Consider the following 25834-nt stretch of genomic DNA (forward strand, 5'->3'; position numbering starts at 1 on the left):
CAATGCACCATGGGATTCTTTTCAGGTTTCAGTGGGAATTAATGGAAGATAGAGGAAAAGTGTTTAGCGCGCCTGTCAGCTGGCTTGCTGTTTGTTGTTTTAAACAACCAATGCTGTCTGAAAAGCGTTTCCTTCACATCCCACTGCCCCTTGTTCCACTGCTGACCCATAGCCAGGCACGGCAGCTTACGTGTTTGGGTCTGTTTTGTGTAGAAACAAGGTAGCGGTTTGCAGCCATATTGGAAGGAGGTCGCTTTCTAGCTTCTTCGCATAAACCAATGGGAGGTGTCAGATGGTCCCGTTGGTTTCAGTAGCTTGGTCCCATTTACTGAGCTGTCGCTCGCACCAATGGAATGGTGGGACTACAGAAAGCATATAGAAAATAGTTAACTAAGCAGATATTTGAAAAAGGGTTATACCAATGAAATATGTACACAGTCGTGAGTGCTTTTCCTCTCAGGAAATAATGTTTCACATAAGAACAACCTCCGTCTGTCTATAGCGATGAAGGCTAGAAGTGGGCTTTGGGGTTTCTTACAGCTAAAAGAAATTTGGTAAGTATGCGTATTTTAAGAGAATGCCAGTCCCTGATTATCAGTGGAGATTTTTAGCTGCTGCTGGGTAAATCCCATACAGGGAAGTTAGCACCTTGGGTCTGGGGTAATCACACCCTTACGTACTCCACAGAGCACATGGGCAAGAACTTGGCTTCATCCCCCAGCCCCCACCACGTACTGGCCAGAGTAGGTGAGACAACATGTGTATGGGGAGGAATTGTGACTCAGAGGGGCGTCATCATGCCTCCTGGGGTGTTGCAGCTAATATACCTTGCCCTGCACAGGGCAGTGCCCAAAGGAACAATCTAGCCCTCTGTAAATTGAGATCAGAAGGCACAACCATCTTGCTTTATTAGGTTGAGAATGCAATATTTCCCCAAGGTAACTAATGCCTCTCTGTCCTGTTGGTTCGTCCCTTCTTTCCATTTAAGCATATCAGCAATGTCCTGCTCAGACAGACATTAACTTTTTCTGTTGAATTCCTTCTCACGTGCCAGTGTTATAATCATGGATTTCATTTGTTTCTTTGCAGCGCTTGCATCTTAGTGAAGACGTGGCTGGGGCAACTTTCATGGCAGCTGGAAGCTCCGCTCCTGAGTTGTTTACATCTGTTATAGGTAACTAACTAACCAGCCATTTCTTCTTTAAACAGTTTTTAAAGGCATTAAGTACAGCTGGAGTTGCCAAATGACTCTAAGAGTTGTAATAACTCTTAACCTGTTCTCTCATGGACGCATGGAAGATTAATTGTGGTAAATCCTTATTAAGTCTAGGAGCTATATGTATAATCTCCTGGTGTGGATGAAAGAACAAACTCCTGAATTTCTGTTTTTATGTACAGTGTGCGTCACCAAGCATAATCCAGTCTCTGTGCACTGTGAATAGATTAACACGCTGCTAAATTGTACCAACACACACACAATGGCCATGTTTGTGTCCATTACAGATGACGAAGCACAGTTCGAGAATGGGCCAGTCCCATCTACACGGCAAGACAGAACGATGTTTTTAACTGTGTCAAGAGGCTACGTAGCTTGATTACAGTGTAGATAGAAATTTGAGTGCAGATCGGCGGGGGGGTTATGGTTGGTCTTGTTTCGGATGAGGCGCTGGAGCACAGGGGTGTAGGTGTGTGCACAGGAGATCTATGCAAGCAGCTCTCCCGCATGTCCAACCAGCCCCTCCTTCTCTTCCAAGAAAGTGGTGAGAAATTCCCGACCCTCTCTGTAACACATACAAGGGCATGCCATTAGGGCTGGTGGAGGCTGCTGGCTTGTGAAGCTGTGGATTCAAAACCTTCATAGGGAGAGATTAGTTGAGAGCTTTAAAAAATTGTCCTTCATCCCACCAGAAGGCTCAGTTTAGGAGAGAAGGATGCATAGCCATATTGCTTAAGGCACTGCTGGAAGGTGCTCAGATACTACCTTGATGAGCACGGTGTAGAACAGAGGATCTGAGGGCTCCCTCACAGCAGCACTCTGCTTATGGGGGGGGCAGAATAGAGGGCTATCCTATTGCAGCAATGCTCAAGAGTGAGGGGCTTCTTTCTTCTACACAATTGGTTCAGAATCGGCAGAACCTGCTCGTTTCAACCAAGTTTCACGACTGCTGTTGTTAGCACGGTCCTAGCAGTGGTTCCTTTGACCACTGGGGACAGGGATTTTGATCTGAGAATCATGCTATAAACAGCCTGGACTGAGGGAAGTGTGTAGCCTTCTTTATACCCATCCGTGCAGCAAGAGAGTAATTAACCACTGGCGCAACTTACCAAAGGTTGTGGCAGAGTCTCCATCACTGGAAATATTTTAATCAAGATTGGATGTTTCTCTAAAAGATCTGCTCTCATTCAACCACAGCTGTTGGACTTGAAACTGGAATTCATTCAGGGAAGTCCTATGGCCTGCATTATACACTACATGATCCCTTCTGGATCTTAAAATCTGTTCACCTAAAATTGACCAAAATGGGGACCGTGCTATCCTAAAAGGGTAAGATGGTTTCAACATGATTTGGCTGTGCAGGTGGGACCATGTTCCAACATGGTCAGGTCACTACTTTGTTAGAACACAGTCCCCGGCTTGGTAGAAAGAGCCCCTTGTGTAGCATGGTTCTGAGGGGAAAAAATCCCAGGCCACAATGGTCAGGGAAACTCTTTCAGACCCCTGCTAGCAACAGCTGAATTTCAACAGACTTGTAGCTAGCAGGTGACGTTAGCTGGTTATTTTTTATTCGCTGACATTTATTTCTATGGTACCCATTACTGTAGCACTTTTGATAACACATTCTTACTAATCCTATCAAAGAGCCAGATTGTGCCTCCTTATTCACCCTTTAACTTTCCTCCACAAGTTGTCCTATTAAATTTGAGTCAAAGTGGCAGAATCAGGCAAATGACTACAATAGAACCGCAGAGTTATGAACACCAGTTACATACTTACCGATCAACCGCACACCTCATTTGGAACTGGAAGTATGCAATCAGGCAGCAGCAGAGACTAAAATAAAAAAAAATTCAAAGACAGTACAGAACTAAACTAAACTAAATCACTAAAAAAATAAAGGGAAAGTTTAAAAAAAGATTGGACAAGGTAAGGAAAGCACATCGGTCTGTGCTTGTTTCATTTAAATTAAGATGGTTAAAAGCAGCATTTTTCTTCTGCATAGTAAAGTTTCAAAGCTGTATTAAGTCATTATTCAGTTGTCATAAACTTTTGAAAGAACAACCATAATGTTTGTTCAGAGTTATGAACATTTTAGGGTTACGAACAACCTCCATTCCTGAGGTGTTTGTAACTCTGAAGTTCTACTGTATACAGCAGCGGGGTGCAGTTTTTTGGAGTAGGATCCCTGTTCTTTCCGACTTACACGGTTTGCCTTGAACTTGTGTTTCAGGTGTTTTTATCACAAAAGGAGACGTAGGAGTCGGAACCATCGTTGGCTCTGCCGTATTCAACATTCTCTGTATAATCGGTGTGTGTGGCCTTTTCGCAGGACAGGTAAGAGCAACTAACGAGTTCCACAAGGTTCTTAGTTCCATTGGTTCTCCATATAGCCCAGCAAAATACCAGTGCAAGTCAGCAGTTCATGCAGACTGAGGTTTCCATTCATGGCAGGGGGGAAGACATGGGTGTGCAAAATACAGGGGAGCTTTATTTAATTGGGGGTCTGAAGACAGCTTTGGGGACAACAGCAACAGCGTGGAAGGGAGCTGCGAGTAAGCAATACTGCTGCCGAAGTAGTTGGTTCAGAAATAAGTGAGGACGAAGGGAGGAAAAGCTGCATTTCTTGGAAGTTTTGAGTCTCGACTTTAGCGGAAGGAACAGCAGGTCTGAAGACCATTCTCCAGCATCATGTGAAAAGAAAAAAAGAAATAGGGTGCAAGTGAGACATATTTTAGGGCTTGAGCTTGCACTCGTTGAACTCAGTGACCCACAGAAATATGACATCCTTCCCTTCTTCCCTGTTTTCACTCTTATTTACATTCTTCCCCCACTTTCCCTTCATTTAGTGCAGGCTAATTGAGGCTTCTCTGTCACCAGCTGTGACATGACTGAATGAGTAGCCAGTAAGGTCTTTGAGGTTTGGTTGCAGATAACTTTTGTGTTTCTCACCATTTCATACAAAGATATTGATAACCCCATCCTGTGTGTCAGATCCTAGTCGCTAAAACAAATCTGAAGTTATAGAAGGAATGCAGCAAATGAGATGAAAATATCTTACAAACAACATCTTATAAGCAGCTGCATGTCAGCTGTATTGCCATCTTAGATGACAGCTGCAAACACTGGGAATGTTTATGGCAGAGAGGACAGGGCTTTATCAGCCGTAAGACCTTGCCTATGGAATGCAATCCCACCAGAAATAAATGAGCGCAGATATCACCTCTTTCAGATCAGAGGGGAAGAAACGTCTCTTCCCACAGCAACAAGAGCACAATGGCCTTGCAGCACCTAACTCCAGTTAAATTAATAATAATTTAAAAGAATGTCTTGTTCTTTTCATACAATCAGACCTTGTACTCAACGGGTGGAAAGGAAAACACCATTGGGCCAGATCCTCAAGTGGTGTAAATCGCCATATCTCTGTAGAAGTCCATGGAGCTAGGCTGTTTTATGCCAGCTAAGGACCTGGCCATATGGTCTTGACAGAGTTTTCTTCTGTTTTGTCCCACGAAGGATGGTGGTGGCTGCACTATAAAAACCTAGACAGATTCAATTCAGACTTTATGAAACAGGTTTCAGATCATTAAGGGGGTTGGAAATACTATACGTAGGCAACCCTATGGTTTCATTTTAAAAATGCTTCTTAAATCTGACATTCTTCCCTGGCTCAAGACAAGAGTAATTTCCTACCTGCTCCTCTGTCATTCTGGCAGTTGCAGGTGGCAATGCCTGTTGTTAAGTTGCCTGACATTTTCCATTACAAGTCCCTGTTTTCAGTTGCTTATAACATTTCCAAACATTAACCATTTGGGTTGAAAATTTCCATGTTGGGTATCTGCTTCAGGCTAATTTTTTACTTATTTTACTTATGTTTTTAATTTAAACAAAAACAGCCATTTTTGAGAATGAGATAGGGGCACAATAGATTGTGCCCACATTAAAAAAAATGTACAGCTTTTTCACTGAGAAGCGCTAGTGCCCCCATGTTTTAAATGCTTTGTGCATGTCAGACTACCTACAATTTCCTGAATTATCCATCCGAACTTAAAGTAATTATGTTGTGAAATTTGAGTTCCTGTCTGAATTAGACAGGTGATTGACTCTGTGTAATTAAATATCTGAGTATTGCAGTTTGCAGAAATGCCAAATATTTTCATGTTCTTTAAGGTGGTCTTTGAAATGTCACTGTATGATCCTGTATATAAATAGGAAGTGAAGAACAATAGTGCAGGCAATACAAGGCAATGGGTCAATTAACTCTGAAAGACCAGACAGGGAGAAGGGGATTGGATACCTGGATCAGTACGAGAAAGTGAGCAGGGAGTTTGAGTTTTCACCAGAAAGTTTGGAATCCAGCTTTTATCATTTTTTTCAAGATGAAACTGGATATTTTCACTATTAGAAAGATTTTGTGGATAAGCTGTGCAGCTGGCATGTTCTGTAGATGGATTCCCTGAAGGAACATGCAGTTTAAAGCTCGCTATGTGTACTCAGTGTTTAAGTGGCACCATTGTAACTCGTACTGTGAAAGCCCATATGATTCAGGCCAATTATTAATTACCAAAGCTTTCCCAGGGCATTGAGCAATGTTCCCTGGAGGTGTTCTCTTTTAATCAGTAGGAATTTTTCTGAGTCAGGTTGCCATGAACAACATTCAAACGGATGGAGATTAACTGTGCAACACGATGACCTAGGAACAACCAAATATTTCTTCTCACTGTATTTCCTGGCATTGTTGTCCAACAGTCTGAAACCTATTCCGAAAATGCAACCACAAACCAGAATTCTAGATGGAAAGAAGTTTGAAAGTCCAGAAAAAATTGCACTATTTTGGGAGCCCCTTGGATTCTTTTTTAAAAAGACCTAACTTAGAACCAAAATGTTCTTATAACTGTCTCAACTCTCCTCCACCCTCCCACACTGGATACATTTCAGAAGTTCAGGAGGGACTTGGCTGCACTAAATTATTCTGTGTGTGGTCTAGTGACTACAGAATTAGGAGTGTGGATCTCTACTTGTTCTTTAAAGGTGTTTAGGAGCCTAGCTCCCATTAATTTCAATGGAAGTTAAGTGTAACACCAACAGACCCCAGTCATTGGTGGGCAGGATTGAACCTGGGATCTCTGGAGGTAAATGCATGAGCTAAAAGCCACAGGGCCTTAGCGAAGGCTGTAGCAGACTCATTAATCTCTCTAAGTGGTCTCGGTGCCACTAGATGGGACAGAACACCACACCAAAGCCATGTGTGGGTTACATACTTCCCCTAGCTGAGGAAGCACGTCCTGAACTTCAGAGACTTTCCAGCTGAAATCCTGGATGAGCCCCCACTTGTAACACCAACAGACCCCTGTCATCGGCAGGCAGGATCGAACCTGGGATCTCTGAAGCTTATTGCATGAGCCTTTACCGCATAAGCTAAAAGCCACATGGCCCTTAGCTAAGCCTGTAGCAGACTCATTAGTCTCTCTCTAAGTGGTCTTGGTGCCACTAGATGGGACAGAGCACCACACCCAAGCGGTGTGTGGGTTACATAAGCACCTTAAACATCCCTAAAAATGAGACCTTTAACCTTTGTTTGCTTAAGTTTTTTCATCTGTAAGAGAGCAGGTACAACTGTACTTACTGTAACAGGGTAGCTGGCCCCTTAAATGAAATTGGGTCAGTTCCCCTTTTCCTGTCCAGGTGCTGAGCCAAGTAAGAGGGTGGGGCCTGGGGTGGTGCTACATGAGGCCTGGTGAGAAAGAGTGTTAGAGCAGATTGAGTCAGTCAGGAAATGTCAGCTCCTAGAGAGAAAAGGGGTTCCTGGGAGAGGTCTGAAAGCGGGGGAGAAGTAAGAGGGATTTGCTGGCTGGCATCCCTGAGCCAGGGCCAGAGGGCGAAAGACAGGAGGAGCAGCAGCAGCAGCTGAGGGAGATGCCTGCTGGCTCTAAGCCGGAGAGTCAGAGCAGAGGGCTGAAGGAAAGAGGAGTAGCAGAGGGGGTTCCCTGCTGACTTCCCTTTGCCAGAGAGCTGGACTCCAGAGGAACCATGACAGGCTTCCAGCTGGCTGTGCGAGCTCCTGCTGGTAAGAGCAGGGTTGTGCCCCAGAAGGAAGGGCTGGGGCAGCAATCCTAGCAGAGGGACAGAAGAGGACGATTGAAGAGTCCAGTGGTGGTGAAAGATGCCGGGATGGTGAGATTGAAGCTGGGTTCTAAAGAATACAAGTGCTGGGGGATATAGACTATGTTTGGGGACATTTGCTTACGGACTGTTTGCGCTAAGTGTTAGTTAATAAACTCGGCTGATGGATTGAAAGATAAGTTCGTATGGAGGTAGTGGGGACCTAAAAAGGAAACTGAAGTGAGGTGCCACTTGCAGGACGGCCCTGAGGCTACTTGTATACACTTAGTTCATGAAGCAGTTCTGGCCATTACCTTCCAAAGCGCTTTGAAATCCTCAGATGAAAGGGAGTGTAGCAAAGCGAACTATTATTTCCAGATCGTGAGAATTTGGTGGTAGAATGTCAATGGATGGGTTTTTGAAAAGTGCTCAGCTTTGGCCTAACTCTGCTTCCATTGAAGTTAGGGAGAGTGTGACCATCCGCTAAATGGGAGCAGAGTTAGTCCAACACTGAATGCTTTTGAAAATCCTCCGCTAGCTTTTTGTAAGGCTTTGTAAATTTGACCAAGGTTACGGATTCAGTTTCTGCTGAAGAACACAGTATTTTGTGGTAAACATGGCCAAAATTAAGTGTTTCCCCAGATTTGTCCAATAATGAAATGCTGTATATTCTCAAAGATCTTCCAAAATGGACGATATGTATCGGAAGAAAAGGAGAGTAGACTTTTAGTTTTGGTGTTGTAGCACACACATCTCAGATGCCTCTTCACAGGGCTTATGTTAAGTGAGGGAAATGAAACTTTACAAGGCAGCTTTTTCTATGCCAATTTCAGTCCCACAATGTTCATGTGAGCTTAAAATTCAGGAATTAACCAACTAACCCATCCCTACTCAACATTCCTTTCCAATTGTGGCAGTTAATAGCCAGTATGGACATAGAGTTTAACTATCCTCTCTGATCATGCTGTTTACCTCAATATTATACAATTGCATCAGTGGGATAATAGACCCTGTGGGGCTGCGAATTAGGAAAAGCTGCTTTAGTTTCAGCATTTTGGTTTATTGCACTATTCCCAGTTTCTAGCACCTTTTCCTCTTTACTGTTTTTCTTAGTGAGACTGTGTGCATTTAGAAACAACCATTATTCCAGCTTGTTATTGTAACCACTTGAGTGCTACCTCAGTGCCAGGCACATCACTTTGAAGAGCCAGCTTTCCATTAGGAATATGTTGTTGTGTGTCAACCTCCCTCTCCCTTGCCTGATAACTTTTCCTTACATCATCCCACGTAGCATCTAATTTACACTGTACAATCCTTGGGCCAGAGAAGCATGGCCCAAATCCTCAGATGTGGCCGAGGAGCAGTCAGCATGTGTGTGTGTGTGTGGGGGGGGAATATGCTGATCTTCAGTCAATAAAATGCTTTACATACCTAGCTGCAGTTTGTCTGTGCTGTGCACTATATAACAAGCTAATAATTCTTGATGAAGTTGAATTCAGGAAGCAAAGTGGTTAATCGTTTCCTTCTTCGGGGACTTGGTCAGCTTCATCTTCGAGGGAGTGATATGGGGGCCTTGAAGGAACTTAGAGGACAGTGGAGTAATTGAAGCAACCAAAAACTAATGACCAATATGAATGGATCAAATCTTTGGCTAGCATAAATTGGCATCGTGCCATTGATGTCATAATGTTGCTGTGTGACTGTGTATTGGAACCCCTTCTGAATCATTATACAGTAGCACATGGAAAATCCATGAGACCCAGCCGCTTCAGTGCCCTAGATGAAATCAGAACTGTTTTTTAACTATGCAGCAGTCCTTGGGGGAGCAATTTGTAACGTTGCTAAATGGGAAGAAACTGGAGAGACATTTCCAAGCATAACTCTTTGACTAAGGGATTCTCTGATACTTTTTGTTTGTTGTGAGGGATGGGGGACATAATTTAGGACCCACATAAGCAATTCAACAAGCAGCCGTGTTGTAAATTGAACGAGAATCCTTACATAAAATGTACAGGGCTGCTAATCCAGCCGCAGAGCAAGAGGCTCTCTGCACATCTCAGGGAAGATGGTTCTTCAGCTAATGGCCCATCTGGGCTCTGGGTTGCCATGACCTAACCTACATAATTATAGCACTGATGTGGCAACAGCTTTGAAATGATCACATAACTGTTCCCTGTAAGGGTGGTTCCTAGGTCATCATGTTGCACAGTGGGCATGGAAGTGCTCTGTGAGTTATTTTTCTGCACTGTTTTCCAGCAATGGGTGTGTTGTTTTATCTTCACAAAAACATAGGTAGGAACCTATGTATTATTATTATGTGTTATTTCTATTGCAATAGCACCGAGGAGCCCAAGTCATAGGCCAGGACCCGTCTTGTGCTGGGTGCTGTACAAACCCCGAACTGAATCACAATCCCCACCCCAAGCAGGATACACTCTAAGTAAGCTTGCAGTCTAGGTTTACCAATGAACAGAATATGCTTAGAGAGTGAGATATACCATACTATGGGCCAGATTTGGGCTGGCTCTTTGAGATGGACAAGTTGGGGAAGGATTCAAGGAGCGCTCTTCTCTATACAGGTCAGGCACAAATGCAACCCCTGATGTCTTCTGAGTTCAGGGACTGTTCTGTCGTATCGTCTCTGGGGCTAGCCCTTTTAAATCGCCCGGGTCCCTGGGCAATTGCCCCCTGCTCCTCCCCTCTCCCCCCCACAACCTGTCGGCGAGCATGGTCAGGGACCATCACTTCGTTACATGGTTGTGCAATGCCACTGCAAAACAAATAATGGACAATATGCACCAAACTTCTGCCTTGGCTCCATGAATGCAGCTCGCGCTGCTGGGGAGGGCACTTCTGAGGACAGAGTCTGGCCACACAGCATGAGGTCTTATTTTGATTTCACCCCAGAGAAATGAGTTTATTTTCAGACGACTATTTTTATAACTATGACACTAAGTACATTCCCAGCCCTGAAGAAGAGCTCTGTGTAAGCTCAAAAGCTTGTCTCTCTCATCAACAGAAGCTGGTCCAATAAAAGATCACCTCACTCACCTTGTCTCTCTATTTTTATAACTGAAATAAATTTGGCAAAGGAGTCCAGAATTAGCAAGTCATCAAGTATCATATTTGTCTGTCTTTTCAGAGCAGGAATGAAAGACATCTAGAAAGAGTTTGTCCAGATGTGTTTATAGGATCTTGTGATTAAAGATGCTCAAAAAAATGGTAAAAATATTTAGAAATTTGTTAGTTTTCTTGGGGATTTTTTTATTTTATTTTAATGTCAACAAAATATTTTGAAAATAAAAAAAATGCAACCGGCTTTTTATCCTTGGGGAAAGTGGATCATTGCTAGCCTATTAGTTGAGCACCTTACCTATTACAATAGAAGACCTAGGAATGATTATTATTTCATTAGTAGATCTCAAAGCACTTTATAAAGGAGGTTAGTATCATTACCCCTATTTTACTGATAGGGAAACTGAGGCACAGAGCCATGAAATGACTTACTCAGGGTTACCCAGCAGGCCGGTAGCAGAAATGGGACTAGAACCCAGGTCTCCGGAGTCTCAGGCTGTGGTCTAGGCAACACTGCCTTTTATATTCTTTATTATGAAGTAGCTTAGTCATAGACCCTCTTCTGCCCGGAGGCTGCACTTTAGGGGAAAGAGGCTGGCTGTGTTCTCCCCACAGCACCCTCTAAAAGCCAGGCCTGACGTCCCATAATGGGAGAAGGCTGGAGTAGGGTTTCATGGTACAAAGGCAACAAGAAGATAGTAGGAAGAAATGCTTCACCTAGGAGGGAGCTTTTGGAATTTGAATAGGCTAGTAGAATATTCAAATATAATCATTAGTGTAAAATAGCATTTGGGAGTGAACAACTGACATCCTAAGCCAGTGCAATAATTCAACAGACTTCCTTTTGCTTTCTTTATTTACGTATTGAACGTGGATTTTCTAAGGTAGCTAAGGCCCCAGTCCCACCAGTGACTCCATCAAGACACAGTCTGGCACTCTCCCATTGGTTTCCATTGCTTACAGAATTAGGGCTTAACAGATAAGAATAGAATCTCTAGCCTACCCAATTCTTCCTTGTTTTATTATGTCATCATGGCCCTACCAGATAACTAAGTGTTAATGTCACGGGCCCTTTTAAAAAACGATTCTTACACTAAAACTCAGTCACCACTGTAGATGAAAACCATGTTCAATATTGCTTGTGCTCTTCGTTCATTTCTGGCCAACCAGAAAAGACTGGGTGGACTAGAAATCAGAGCACCTTGAACAATGTCAGCGACTAAGAAGATTCACTTTGTGGCTCTCATTTTCCAGCACAGAGCTGCAATTTTTGAGTTGCAAACCCTGAAAGGAGGAGATATAAATATGAACAAAACTGCTTTCGCTGAACACTTTAAAAATCATAAAGACATTTCTACTAATATTAGGCTTTATAAGGCCCCTGCCTTCTCCCCTTGCCCCTTTTTAAAACAAAACCTAAAATTTGAAAATGCGGCCTGTGTATTGATATTTATAGGTGTACAAAAGAAGCGTCATCTCTCCCCGTCTGTCCCTAAAATTGGCTGGTTTCTTTTAGACTTCGGGGCAGAAGTGGATCTAGAGTACATCAGAGATAGTCAAGCCAGGGTGTGTTCTAGAAAAACAGAAATGTAAGATATGGTTGCCTCAAAGTGAGTCAGTCAGTTTTCTCTTCCAGTGAGTGATCTGACCCATTATAATTTAAGAACAGTGAGAATATTGTACATAGGGGCGGTGATGAAATGAAGGGAGAGGCCCCGGGAGTTTCTGTGGGATGTAATAATACAAGAACAGGAGCCAGGCTTCCTGCTCCCCAAGACCGAACTGACTCCTGGGGGATCACAGGGCTCAGTGCCCATTGCTGGGGGCAGAGGAGGGGAGGGAAGGCTGCCCTACAACACAACTAGGGTTCAGGGCAGAGGCTGGAAAAGGTCTGCATAGCTCTGTCTCGGGCTTGAACCCCCTGCTCCAGAGCTTCACCCCACCGGGTTCCCCCACACACTCCCCACAGCAGCTCCTGGTCCCTCCGCAGTCTGGGTGGTCCAATGGCACAGGGACTGTCTGTAGGATCATGTGCTCTGGGCCCCGCTCGTGGCTGACCCAGCCTAGCATGCAGCTGCTGAGTGAGGCCAGGCTGCTGAGCTTCCTCCATGGCTGCAAGGGCAGCCACATCTGCAACACGGAGCTGCTTGAGCCCTGCAGGCTGCTGATCCAGCAGGGGAGTTCGGGGGCAATGGGGGTTTTGAGGAGATGATGGTCCCTAGAAGAGGAAGCCCCCCGGACTCCTATTCAGTGGTGGGAGTGTCTATCTGTGCGCTGGGGATGGGGTGCCCCCGTGCATCACTGAGCCCCTCATGCCCGCAGCACAGAGGGGCCTGGCCACTGCCTCAGAGACACTGGACACAAAATCAGTTGCTAAACGAGAATTTCAGGTGGATCTGACAACCCAGGGAGTCTCAAACATGTCTCCCCCACCCCATCACATGCTCAGGCCCAGGGCGGATCCCCCCAATCAGCCCTTCCCCCATGCCCGTTCCTTAAGAAAATTCTGATTGCCCCCCCCTTGCTTGGGGGTGGTTTGGGTATGTATTGTTCTCACTTTGATGAGCAGTGACATTTCCCAAGGCCTGTTAACGAAGGGCCAAGTTTTGCACAAGTGACTAGTTTCTGAGCACCCAACCTGACACACCCGAAAGCAGGGCCTGAATTTCAGAAAGTGCTGAGTGCCCCACATTGAAGATGAGGCCTCTTTGGGCAGTGAAAAACAGAGACATCCAAAATCACTATGTATTTTGGAAATGTATTTTGAGGCAAGAGAGAAACTCACACCCTTGAGTTACCAGACACAATCCCATTGACTGAAAGAGGATTATGCACCCAGAAAACTTTGCGTTGCTTCTTCCCTAGAACCTCTACAATGTCACTGAAGTAGTTTGTCACTAACACAGAGGGAGACTGAGTTTGCCTGGACAGCGCTATATCACTCTGGGTTTAGATACATTTTCCAAGGTGCCTCCACGGGTTCAATTCATGGCGCGATGGCATGGCTCCACAAAGGTGCTAGCTACGCTGCAGGATGGGTATCGGAGAAGCTGTTTCCCTCGTCATCTCTGTAGCTCAAGGAGCTCGTGTCTATTCCACTTCAGCTGTAGAGATCTCAAAGTCATGTATCATTAACACTATTTATTTAGCCGCTGCCTGATTTATATGTACACTTGGGAACGAGGGAAAATGAGGAGGAGTGGGAGAAATCTGAGAACACTGTGTGCGGTGAAAGCAGGATATCAGTTCCACCCTTAAGACACAAATCAGGCAGCCTTTCGTGATGATGCTTGTTATACAGCAGGACAGAGATGTGAGAATGGGAGGCTTCCCTTTGAGCTGGTGGTGGATTTAATTAGGATCATTCCTTGATTGTCAGTCACATCTGTAGAGATGTGAAGACGATGCCCCACACCGTAATTCCACCCACACCTTATTTTCAGCCCCACTGTCCTCCACTGTACACTCGTCTGTGGACCTGTGCCTCCTTCTTACCTCCTTCCTCCAACCCTCTCCTCATCCTTGCCTAGAATGGTGTGGAATTTTTGCAAGCACACAGCATTGGTCTAACGCCAGTAGGAGTTATACCCGTTCGCTTCAATGGGAGCATCTCAACGGGATTCCCCACCCTGACCTGCAGCTTTGCTGTGGTCTTCATGGCCTGTCTACTGATGTTCCTCAATATTCACCCAAAATAGAGAAAGCAGCTGTAATAGCATGAGCTATAGACAGTTCATGGTGTTGTCATATGTAGAAGAATTCTTACATATCTCATACAACTTGCATTTGGTAACTAGGCACCTAGCAGCTGGGTTCTTGTTACACCACTGAACCGTTCTCCACGATGAGACAGGAGAGTGTTCTGAATGGCATTAGAGGCTTGCAGTTGCAGTCATGTGCCGGAGATTCTACAGTTGTTATCCTGTTGTTCAGCGGTGACATTGTTTTTCTAATTGTGGGTATTTCATAGATTCATAGACTCTCAGGCCAGAAGGGACCATTGTGATCATCTAGTCTGACCTCCTATATAACACAGGCTATAGGAATTGAATTAATTCCTGTTTTAACTAGAGCGTATCTCCTAGAAAAGCATCCAGTTTTGATTTTAACATTCCATCCGATTGAGAATCCACCACATCCTTTGGTAAGTTTTTCCAATGTTTAATTAACCTCACTGTTAAAAATTTGAATCGTATTTCTAGTCTAAATTTGTCTAGCTTCAGCTTCCAGCCATTGGATGTCATACCTGTTCCTTCAGGGCTCTCTTAGATAACTGTGTTGAACTACCTAATTTGTTAGGGTGGATAAGCAGTGCCTACTTACCCAGAATCTTTCAACTGCCCCATTCAGAGGTAGCCCAGTTCATTGCATTAATCTTATTAGTCTGTCTCTCACTGAAACTCCTCAGAACCTAATGGTAAATTTTCATTATTGTGTCTAAGAGACAGAGGCTGTCAAGTACCAAAATCAAGTGCCTTGGGTCGGCCACATTTCCGCTTCAGTGGCAATCTTTTGTCTGAATAAATAAAATGAATGCTGAGGGTTTTCCATTGTCTGAACTATCATTAACATGTGTAACTGAGGAATGCTTCTGAAAGGTTGTAAGCTAGATTGTGCTTTGATATATCTGGAAATGTGAAAACTTTCCCCATGAAATAGGGGAAATGTTATAAATAAAGAAGAGTAAGAAAAGGAACCTCTGAACAGGAATTTAATAACCAGGGAGAATACTGCTTATTGAAGAGATTGGGATTTTGCAATCTAATTTTGTATATTTTATTCTTCCATACAGTTAGTCTGCATGCATCTTAATCTTTTAAGCTTTAATTTCACTGTCTTTATGCAGTTCAGACTGGCCTAGCTATTGACCTCTGTTTTGTGATTGCATTTATGAGATACTTTCCCTCTGACTTTTTTATTTTAATTTTTTTTGTATTGGAAAAGGGTTTATAGACATGGAGCAGTAGTTTAAGGATACTTAATGTACCAACTGTGTGCTGTTCTGGTAATATAGGGCAAAGTTTTGTTTTGTGTCAGATCTGTGGGCCTGATCCTCAGCTGGTATCAGTCGATGTAGCCCTGGTAAAGTTAGCACAACTACACCACTTAACAGCAGCCGAGGATCTGGCCCTGAGGATTTTAGTTAAATGCAAAACATAAGACTAGGGAGAAACCAATATTGTTCATTATATACCGTAGCACAGGGGAAAAAATCAAAAGGGGGCCACTGCAGAACATATAGAGAGGAAAGGAGGTATCACTAGGGTTTTGGAACTATGCGTCATCATCTAATATAAATACATTGAAACAGGAGCCTGAAAAACAAAGCATCACAGTGTGAAAGCACCCAAGCAGTGAGCCCGCTAGCTATCCACCCTCCAATAGTGTCACTGGGTACCCAACAATCCAAACCACAGAGCAGGTTGAGCTAAAAGGTGAATTGGCATTGCATACTGCAGGGTGAAAGGAGGAGATGCTGCGGCTGCAACTTCCTTTACATGTTGCCCTTTAAAGGGTATTGCTGAGTGCTGTAGTACTTTCCATCTCTTACCCACACTGACCTCTTGAAATGGTTGAGCTGGATTTTTCCTCTTTCTTTGCTTTTCTAGAATTGCATTTTCTCAATATTTCTCCCTTGAGCAGCCGCTCCAAAAGGACATTCACCGACTGCAAATGCAACAGAATCTTTCTGGTGCTGTATTTTCACAAGAATGCTCCTTTTTCTCAAGATTTTCCCCCCATGAGGTTTGGCACTGGTGACTTCACAAAGAACAGTCAGACCAAAGCCGAATGATCCGGCAGGTTAGATTTCTCTTCAGCTTCCACTCCCTGTGCAACAAGCATTGCAGCCATGGGATTCGAATAATTATTGATTTCTGCAGAAATTGTGCCAGGCAAAAAAATGTCTTTATTGGTACCAAAAACTAGTGGAGAAGACTGTTTTCCCAGTTCTATAGGTGCAACACTACGCCCTGCTGTTTTTGTCCCATCCACTCGAGCACATTGAGAAAGCTGTGTCAAAGGTGTCCCTGAAATCTGTTCCTTTTAACAGGTAACATCAAGCTTGTTCCTTAAAGAGGAGAATCTCTAAAGGGTTAGATGTGGAGTTTGGATAAGCACTAAAAGAATTTTCATGCTTATCTGACTTTCATTGAATTAGAGAGATGAGATGGGTGAGGTAATATCTCTTATAAAACCAACTTCAGCTGCTGAAAGAGACACGTTTTTGAGCTCCACAGAGTTGTTCTTCAGGTCTGTGGAGCTCAAAAGTTTGTCTCTCTCACCAATAAAAGTTGGTCCAATAAAAGGTATTACCTCACCCACTTTGTCTCTCTCTCATCCTGGGACCAACATGGCTACAAGAACGCTGCAAACGTCTTCTCAAATTACCCACACTGCTTGAGAACAGCCCCCCTCATGGTACTTCTGCATGGACTTACGTGCTTTGCTGTGTCAGAGGCTTTGCTTCTAGTTCTAAACTAGAACCACAATATGAAGGCCCTTCATCCTCTTCTCTTGAGGGTCAAGTCTATTATTTTTGCAATCACACCTAGGAACCCTAGTCATGGACAAGGCCCCATTGTGCTAGGCACTGTACAAACGCAGAACAAAAATACAGGCCCTGCCCTGAAGAGCTTACAATGGAAGTATAAGACAAGAGACAGCAGGTGGTTATAACAAACAGGGAGCACAAGGTAATAATGAGACAATACTGGTCAGCATGATAGGCAATGGTCTCAGCAAACCAGCAGCCAGGCCATTAGTTGTCAAGTGTTTTGCAGGCTCATGGGAGAAGAAGGATTTGAAGGAGGACAGTGAGGTGGCCTTGCAGATGTTCACAGGGAGCTCCTCTCATGCACAGCAGCTGGCCTCAGAGACAGTGCGTAGGTACTTATTGAAAAAGTTAACCCATGAACCATGAAGGCTGGCACCACTGGCAGAGTGGAGGCGGGAGTCAACGTCTCAATAGCAGATTACAGATGATTTTGGATAGGGACTGTCCGTGAAGGTTCTGTCAACTTCTCAACCATAAGCCCCTGTATTCAGTTCATCATTTGTTGCCCTAGAACAGTGTTATCAGCCAGGGAGGTCATGAAAGACAAAGGAGGGTGGGTGGAGTGGTGAGATGTTGAAAATTTTATTATGGTCTGAAGCAAAGAAAATGTCACTCCCCACACACCCAGACCCTCCAAAGTCAAGTACTCTCTGTCAACCTCTCGAAACACACACACAAATCAATTCTATAGGTTTATCATTGTTAGCGTCAAGACACTTTACTCTTACAGTAACTGTAAAGGGATCACAAACATTATTGCTTCAAATAAGGGGTTAGCTGCCTGAAAAGATTAGGAAACACTGCCCTTTGCCAACTCTTCTCCCAAATATCGACATCTCTCTGAACTTGTCTGTGAATCCTTCAGAGAATGCATCTTTGGTTCAGGAGGCCTCCCTGATACACAGCACAGGGACCTATGAACTCCAGGAATTTTAGTTGAACAGTTACATTAAGCTGAGCAGTTCGCTGGAGATTATAACTGTCAGTCGAAGAGGAAAGTATTTTGTTTACCGAGTGATGTTGGAATTAGCACCCTCCCTGTTTCCATTCTGAGCATGTCACAGAGACAGATTGCTGCCTCCCTAGCAGAATACCAAGTGCTGCTTAAAAGAACCGAACACACACGGAAAAATAATCAACATCAAGGTGGCAGTCTGTGCTGATCATCACGATGCAACCCAGGGAGCAGGAATTCCCAGTGGATTCTGCAAAGAATAAAAGACCAGCAGCAGGCTGAGTGCCTGATCCAAAGCCCATCGAATTGATAGGAGGACTTTCCATTGACTGAGTAGGCTTTGGATCAAGGCAGACGGGCCCAGTCCCGCAGATACTTGCTATTGAGTAAAGGCCCATTGACTTAAAGGGCTTGACCCTGCCAGGTTCCTAACCCCTCAGCTCCCATTGAAGTCAGTGGATGTTATGGACACACAGCTCAATGGAGGAGGCGCATAATCAAGTCCTAAGTGAAATGATAGAAGGTCAAGCCCTGAGGGCACAATCCTTGAAACACAGACCCACCTCTAATGAGACTACTCACAGAGCTAAGTTACTCACATGCATAAGTATCTGCAGTATTTGTTTGGTCTTTGCCTACGTTTATATTGATCACCTAGTTTCCACTTTATTTTTTATTTTTTTGTATTTTTATGTATTGGTTTGTTTCAGTCATACCAAGCTCCTCTGCTGAGCCAGCTGTGCAGTGATAGAGCGGGGGCATGGACAGATTCCGTCACTGGTAACGGGGGGCGTGACAGGAAAAGTTTGAGCACCACTGTTCTACGACTTGCCCAAAGTCACGTGGGACGTCCGTGGTAGAGCAGGAACGTGAACCTCGGTCTCTTGTGTCCCGGACTAACACGCTAACTACGGGCATGTCTTTCCTGCCCTGTATATTGTATATTGACTTGCACCTAAAAGCACTGCTAACCCACCCCCCAAAGTAATTGATACACTGGCTTTCTGCAGTCATTTCTTGCTGTGAGCTGTAGGCAGATTTGCGGAAAATTTAATACTAATAACAAGATGTCACTACCTTAAATTAAGATATAGTCGTTCATAAAATAACAACATGTGATTAAGAGACAGGTAGTGGAATCTCCTTAATTATCTGAATGTCACGAGGAATTCTTAGAATAATAAATGTCAAGCACAGAACTGTAGGTAATGCCTTTTGGAAGCTAACTGAGAATGCCTGAAAAATACCTTTGTGGCTCTCTTGGGTCTGAAGCCCTCCACATAATCACAAAAGAGAGGGAGTGGGTGAAACCCTGCCCCATTGAAGTCAATGGCAAGACTCCCAGGTTTCACTCAATGCCAGCTTCCCTTCATTGCCCCATTAGTGTGCCTCTGCCCTGATAGGGAGAGTAATTTTTATTTCTGTGTCTGTTCCATCTTTTGTCTCTGTCTAACGAGACTGCCAATAAGGTTGTTCCTAGTGACATGTATAGTGTGGACCACTGAGAACTGTCCAGTATCAAACAGCCAGTAGGTGATAATCTTCAGCCACTAAACATCTCAGCTTCATTCAACCTGGTGATCCAGCGCTGAGAGTATCTGTAAACTCAGTTGGTAGCACATCAGACCTTTAATCTGAGGGTCCAAGGGAAAAGTCCCTGTTGAGGCAGAAGTGGAAGAGTGAACGAGTAGCTATGGCACAATACTGGGGATTGGGAGATCGAGGTTTGATTCTCTGCTCTTTCATAGACTTCCTGTCTGACTTTGGGTAAGTCACTTAACCTGCATCTCAGTTCCCCATCTGCAAAATGGGGCTAATAGAATTGCCCTACTTTATAGGGTGGTATTAAGGATAAATACATTAAAGATTGTGAGGTGCAGTATCTGAACACTACTCTGGTAATGGGGTCCCCTTATAAGTAGATAAGACAGATGAATAAACCATAACCAACCCCTCGTGCCACTCGCCTTCCCATTTTTACACACTTGCCAGCATGACTAATACTTTCCAGTTCTACGTCCAGAAGCTTCATAATATAATTTAATTGGTATAAAATAGCACCCAAGCATTAGAATGTCTCTGCAACTAGTAGCTGCCCTTCCATTTCACTGAGCTAAACCCTGGGGTTAGAGGGCCAAACAGAACAATGAGATAGTGCACTAACTGTTCAACTCCAGGGGCTCCAACTCTTCCTAAATACCAAGCGAAAGCATGTAATTAACGGATGGATCCCAGTATGCTATGAATCCAGGGGGGTGGTTTGGGCTTCTCTCTATTTTCATTTGTCATGGGGTATAACATGCTGCCTATACATAGGAAAATGTACAAGCCCTGGCATGAGACAATTCTGTACGTCTGTGTGTATTCGGGGGGGTTCCATCTCTTTTCTGGACAACAGTGTTGTTTCCTTGGTGCCTTTCTTCATGTGTAAAGAGAGTTGAGCAAAGGGCCCTGAGATATTGAACTTGGCTTTGCTTCACCTTGCAAGTAAAGCTCTGTGACATTTGATGTGGTTTGAAGGATCCATAAGAAATTTTTTAATTCTGTTCCCCTTCATGTATTGGTTTTAATCCCCAAGTTACAACTGGAGTGCCAGATTTGAACAAGCTGAATAAAATTCAGCAGAAACGACACCCTTTGGCCTGGTTTTGCATGGAATGCCTGCAAAATGGCGTTTCACATGATTTCCACCCAAAACAATGCTTTCAAACCTGCTGCAAATTTGAGCTTTGCAGCAAAAGTTTGGGCACAGGTCAGATTGCAGTCTACTGTATCACGTTTGTTAACATTACAGTCTAGTTTACAGTGACCTGGCCTTCTTGCAGATATTGTGTCACTGTGTCAAATCAAGTCGTTACCTCTTTCACAAATAGCTGTTTGGAAAAGCACCGATTATTTCATATAGATATTTTAATTTTCTGCTTGGATTCACTGAGCAGCTGTGATTTCTCATCTTTGGACTCTTGGTTGGATTTGTGTAAGGCCATTAAGGACTGTTAATGATGTTTATCACCAATACAGCTGCCATTTATATCAGTGTGGCATAAGTAGAATTAAACATCACTAATATTAGTAATTATTATTGCCCGTGCAATTAACAATCCTGAAACCTATCAGCAAGATGATGTTTCTCAATGTACTGTCTATTATCTCTGCAGAAACAAAACTAGAACCAACACAAAGTTATCGCAGCTTTGCTCTCTCTCAATGTCAGAACTGCTGCGATATAATTGCAGCTGAATGGTTATCAAACTAAACAGCTCTTGTGTCAGTTACTGACCTGCCTGAAAGTGATTTGAAAAGTCTTGTGTCTAACATTTTATTCCACGCTCCCTAGAAAAAGGGAGGATTTCAGGACAGGATTTAAGGCTTTTTGCATAATGAAATGATGCAGCTTTTTAACAGCATTTGCTTCTTCATGAGGGATTTAGCTCTATCCCATTTTAATATGGAGTTTGACATGCTGCAGTGTCTATATGAAGGATTCTTTAGGGCCATACAGAGGGACACGTCCCCTGTGGGGTTCAGAATTCAGATCTTCCTGAGCACTGCAGGCAGGCAAGGGCAAATCTAGATTCGCTGCCACGTAGATTGTAAGCCCTTTGGGGTGTGGGACCGCCTTTTTGTTCCGTGTTTGTACACCCCCTAGCTCAGTGGTGTCTTGGGGTAGGACTGGAGGTACTAGGCATTATGGTAACACGAATAATAATGAGGATGGGAAAATCCATTTATTTATTCCATTTTTTTTCTCCAAGGAGGCAAGCAATTGTCACAGTTCCTTTCTCCCTCTTCATGGAGCTGCTCAGAGCCCAGCTCTGGTATTCAAGTTGTATTCTACCTCTCTGAATCTGGCCCTGGGATAGATTAGTTTTGGTCTGCCAGTAATTCAGATTTGGGACCTCATCCAGTGCCCACTGAAATTAATGGGAGTGTGTCCACTGGACTTTGGCTTGAGACTTTAATGCAAAGTGGGGCCTTCTCTACCCTCAGAAATTGCACCAGTTTAACTCAATCAGTGTCTAAATCGATTTGGGTAACTCTGTGCAGCCCCCCAACTCAGACACTCTTAAATGGGTTGAGGAGCGACTAATGTTAGTGTATCTTAATTCAATTTGTTAGGGCTTTAGGTGCTGGTTGGTTGATGCCACTTTCCACAGGACCCTAGGCTTCTTAGAGGTCTGTCAGTCAAGCCCAACCCTGCCAGTCTGAGGAAGTAAGAGTATAGTCAGCTGTTTAAGTAAAAACTTAAATACTGCTGCAATTTAAGGGGATTAGCAGATATCCACAGTAAATGCTGAGCAATAATACTACAGTATTCCCTTCCTAAAGGACGTATGGACACACACTGTGGTTAATTTAACAATGTACTAAACGCAACTGCATGGGCAAATAGTTAAGCAGGTGCATTTTTGCATGACGTTACTCAGTTTGCATACACGGTTGTGGTGTTGGGATGTGCAGTCCTTTTTCCTCATGCCACAGGACCACAATTGTGATCAGCTGGTTCCCCCTCTGTTCAGAGAGCATGCAGGTAGCTGGTTCTCAGCGAGATGCCCTCAGCTCTCAAACAAGTTTTCCTGACCCTCATCTCTGTGTTTCCTCCACCCCAGCTCCGGGATAGCTCTGGTCTGTTGAGCTTCAGGGCATGTTGCAATGTCTGTCTGTTTACATGGGCTGCTGCAGAGGCTGGGGTTTGGCTCTGCATGGAGAGAGGAATTCTGGGTCTTGTTGGATTCTGCCAACTGTTAGGAGGTACAAGTGCTATTTAATTGAATTCTTGTCATTTGCACCGGGGGTGCCAACACCTTGGATAGAGGCCCCTTCTTATTTAAATCAGACACACATTTTAAATGGACAACTGTGAGCCTGAGTTGCCTTAAAATCTGGGCCAGAACCTCCATCTCAGTTCATTCCTCACGGTAACACTGGCCAGCAATTAATCTTTTGACTTCCAACACTATGAAATCCTATTACAATATCCGAGGACTGATTAGCAGTTTCCATCAAGGATTTTATGAAACATGATGGTCAGACATGCCACTGACGTGCCACCGTCTTCCACAGGGAGCTCCCTCCAGCTTTAAAGGGACATCCCTGGCTCCTAGAATAGCTCACACAAATCAGAAGTAGCATGCAAGGAGATTCCCAATTTATATCTTGCCACAGCTAATTAAAGAGACTGATACTGTGTGTGCTCCCTGCAAATTGCAGGGCTTTGGAATGCTTGTAAATTACCATGGATAGCAAGCAATATGTCAGGCAGCACAGAAAGCATTTAGAAACCTGATCTCGGCCTCCAGCTGTGTGGCAGAAACGCAGCTTCACTGACTGCTCCCATGCAATTCAGATCGGAAAGGGAAAAGTGCAAAGAATGATCCAAACCTCTATGCTTCTGAGGTTCCTTTAGACCATTGTAATGCTTATTACGGGCTTATTAAGAGTACTAAACAGCTGAGGTAGCAGTATGTGACACAGCAGTGCCCTCTTTCCTGCTGTGTGCCATTCTAACTTGCCCCCTCGCCTTTCCTGTGTCCACTGCAACGTGGATGTGTGGCACAATGGAGATACAGCAGCAGCAAACCTTTCAGTATATCTCTTTCTGCATGTCTCTGGTACACTTTCCTTCATCTTCTCTTAAGAACCTGTTTGTTGATACAATTGCCTTTATATTTTTGCCTGCTATTAGCAGCATGGAAGTGGCTTGAATCTGGAATTTGTGTAAAAGAGCTATGCCATCATGGACAGTGGAAAAATATTATTATTTATTAAACATGTATAGTGCAGCAGTGCCTAGAGGACAACCAGATCGCAGCCCCTTTATGTTAGACACTGTACAAACATATAGTAAATGATAAGACACGCAAGTGGGCTGAGGTGGGGATTGTGGGAGGTGGGATAACGTTCTTACCCAGAATCAGCACCACCTCCTATCCAATGGCATCTACTGGAACCAACTGCTGTTCATTTCACCAAATGGCAAGCTTTCTCTCGGTCATTTCCCTTTTATGTTTACAGCTGCTTCTGCGTGCATCATACTGGCAATCAGTGTAAAGAATGAGTGAAAGGTGACTTTATAAATTAATTGTATTTAGAAAGTAACTTCACCTATGCTGAGGGCTTGATTATGCAGTTGCACAAAGCCCCGGGCTGGGGGCAGTGTGGAGTTGCACTGCCCAGTGAGGAGCAGCAAGGGAGGCTATGCATGGGACAGTTTGGTGGCACATGGGGACATGCAGACAGCGAACAGTCTGGCCCTACATGTTCAAAGCACACATGCCATTGTTCCGTCTTATTGCAGGTCAAGCCTGAGATTTTCAAAACCACCCAGTACCGGCCTAACTCTGCTCCCACTGAAATCAACTCCAGTGCAAACAAAGTTAGGTGGTCCCACCCCAAACGATTAGCTGTCTGTAAGGATACCACAGCAGTGATCTAGCCACTAAAGTTAAGTCACCTCCAGGGAGAGCCTAGCGTTGTCTTTTATCCATAGCATCAGGTAAGGAAACATTTTGCTGACTGCGCCTCAGTTTTACAATTTTCAGAGGGATAGCCGTGTCGGTCTGTATCAGCAAAAAGAATGAGGAGTCCTTGTGGCACCTGAGAGATCGTGGAGTTTAAAAGTTTCCTTTAAATGAAAAGTGCCCTGCTAGTCACTCTAAGTGCAAAGCAGATTAAAACCGTCACTCTAGTCACCTTAAAAAATGGACAGTGCAAAGGAAGCCACCATATTGTTTGTGACAAAGGCTGCTCAGCAGATGAAATACTAAGAAAAAGGTTCAGAGAACTATCATATTATGCCTAGCACCTACTGTCCAAGGATCCCCAGGCACTTTCCACGCATTAATGACTTAACCTAACAGCATCCCTATGTGAGGTGGGAATAGTTACCCCTGGTTTACAGATAGGGATTCTGTGGACCAGGCACTTTCCCAGGATCACTTAGCTGGTCAGTAGAAGAGTCAGGAATAGAACTCAGAGCATATGGATTCCAGTCTTTTTGCTTATGTGACGGCTCATGGCTGCCATCGCGGCCAGCACGCTGGGGACTGAACCGGGGACTTCCAGAGCTAAAAGCATGAGCTGCTGCAGCTTGAGCTAGAAAGGGCAAAACACCAGCTGAGGCAGTAACAGATTCAAAGCCTCTGTGGGTGAGGCACAAACCAATCAATGGGTTACATTGAACCACTAGATCAAACTCTCTCCTGAGAGCAGAGTTTGGGCTGCCAGCGTGGCTTCTTATGTAATCTTGGGGTGAAATTCTGGCCCCACTGAAGTCAGTGAAAAACACCAATTGACTTCAGTGGGCCAGGATATCACACTTGAAGCGCAACACGGTAGGAAATCCATGAGGATTGCTTATATTAAAGCTAATTTAAATTACATAAAATCTAGAATGTTCTAGAACGGCCCTTGAAACAGCTCTCAAAGTCTCCATCTTTTCTCCAAACTCCATCCTGCTGAGTAGTGGTTTCAATGTCGTTGAGTGCCAGCAAGGTAAATTTCTTCCGGAGAAGCAGCAACATTCACTGAGAGTCACTGGGGAAAGACACAGTCGCAGCTATGGAGACTCTGAAACGGAGACGAACAATGTTCTGAAAATCCAGTGTCCGTGTTGGTGATTTATCTGTGTAAGCTATTGCAGTTAATCACTGTAAGGTTTTGCCTTTAATTTCTGAGCCCCTTTGGCCAAGAATTCCTGCCCCTCAGCATTAAGAAATTAAGTCATAGGTTTTGGTACCTAGAAAATCTAAGCTCTTGTGTCAAGGCATTAATAGAGAAATCAGATTAGAAGGCTAGCTTTCAAAGCTCAGGATTTCAAGTCAGTATTTACCACCAATCGTACTGCATAAGAAAGGCAATGCAAGAAAAGGAGATGAACAACTGGAACGTTTCTGAGTGAAAAATGTGTGTGGTACATTCACACAAAGAT

The 25834-nt window shown here is 44.1% G+C and overlaps 1 protein-coding gene across 2 annotated transcripts in view; it reads left to right on the top strand.

The window, feature by feature from the left end:
- Window positions 1-25834, top strand: part of SLC24A3 (solute carrier family 24 member 3) — a 329374-nt gene that overhangs the window by 237549 nt on the left and 65991 nt on the right. For both annotated transcript variants that reach the window (XM_073339750.2, XM_073339751.2), the window contains exons 5-6: window positions 1090-1174; window positions 3450-3553. In XM_073339750.2, coding sequence (XP_073195851.1) covers window positions 1090-1174; window positions 3450-3553 — 189 coding nt within the window. The remainder of the gene's footprint in view (window positions 1-1089; window positions 1175-3449; window positions 3554-25834) is intronic.

Source organism: Lepidochelys kempii, chromosome 3 (assembly GCF_965140285.1).
Source record: "Lepidochelys kempii isolate rLepKem1 chromosome 3, rLepKem1.hap1, whole genome shotgun sequence".
NCBI classification, from domain to species: domain Eukaryota; kingdom Metazoa; phylum Chordata; order Testudines; family Cheloniidae; genus Lepidochelys; species Lepidochelys kempii.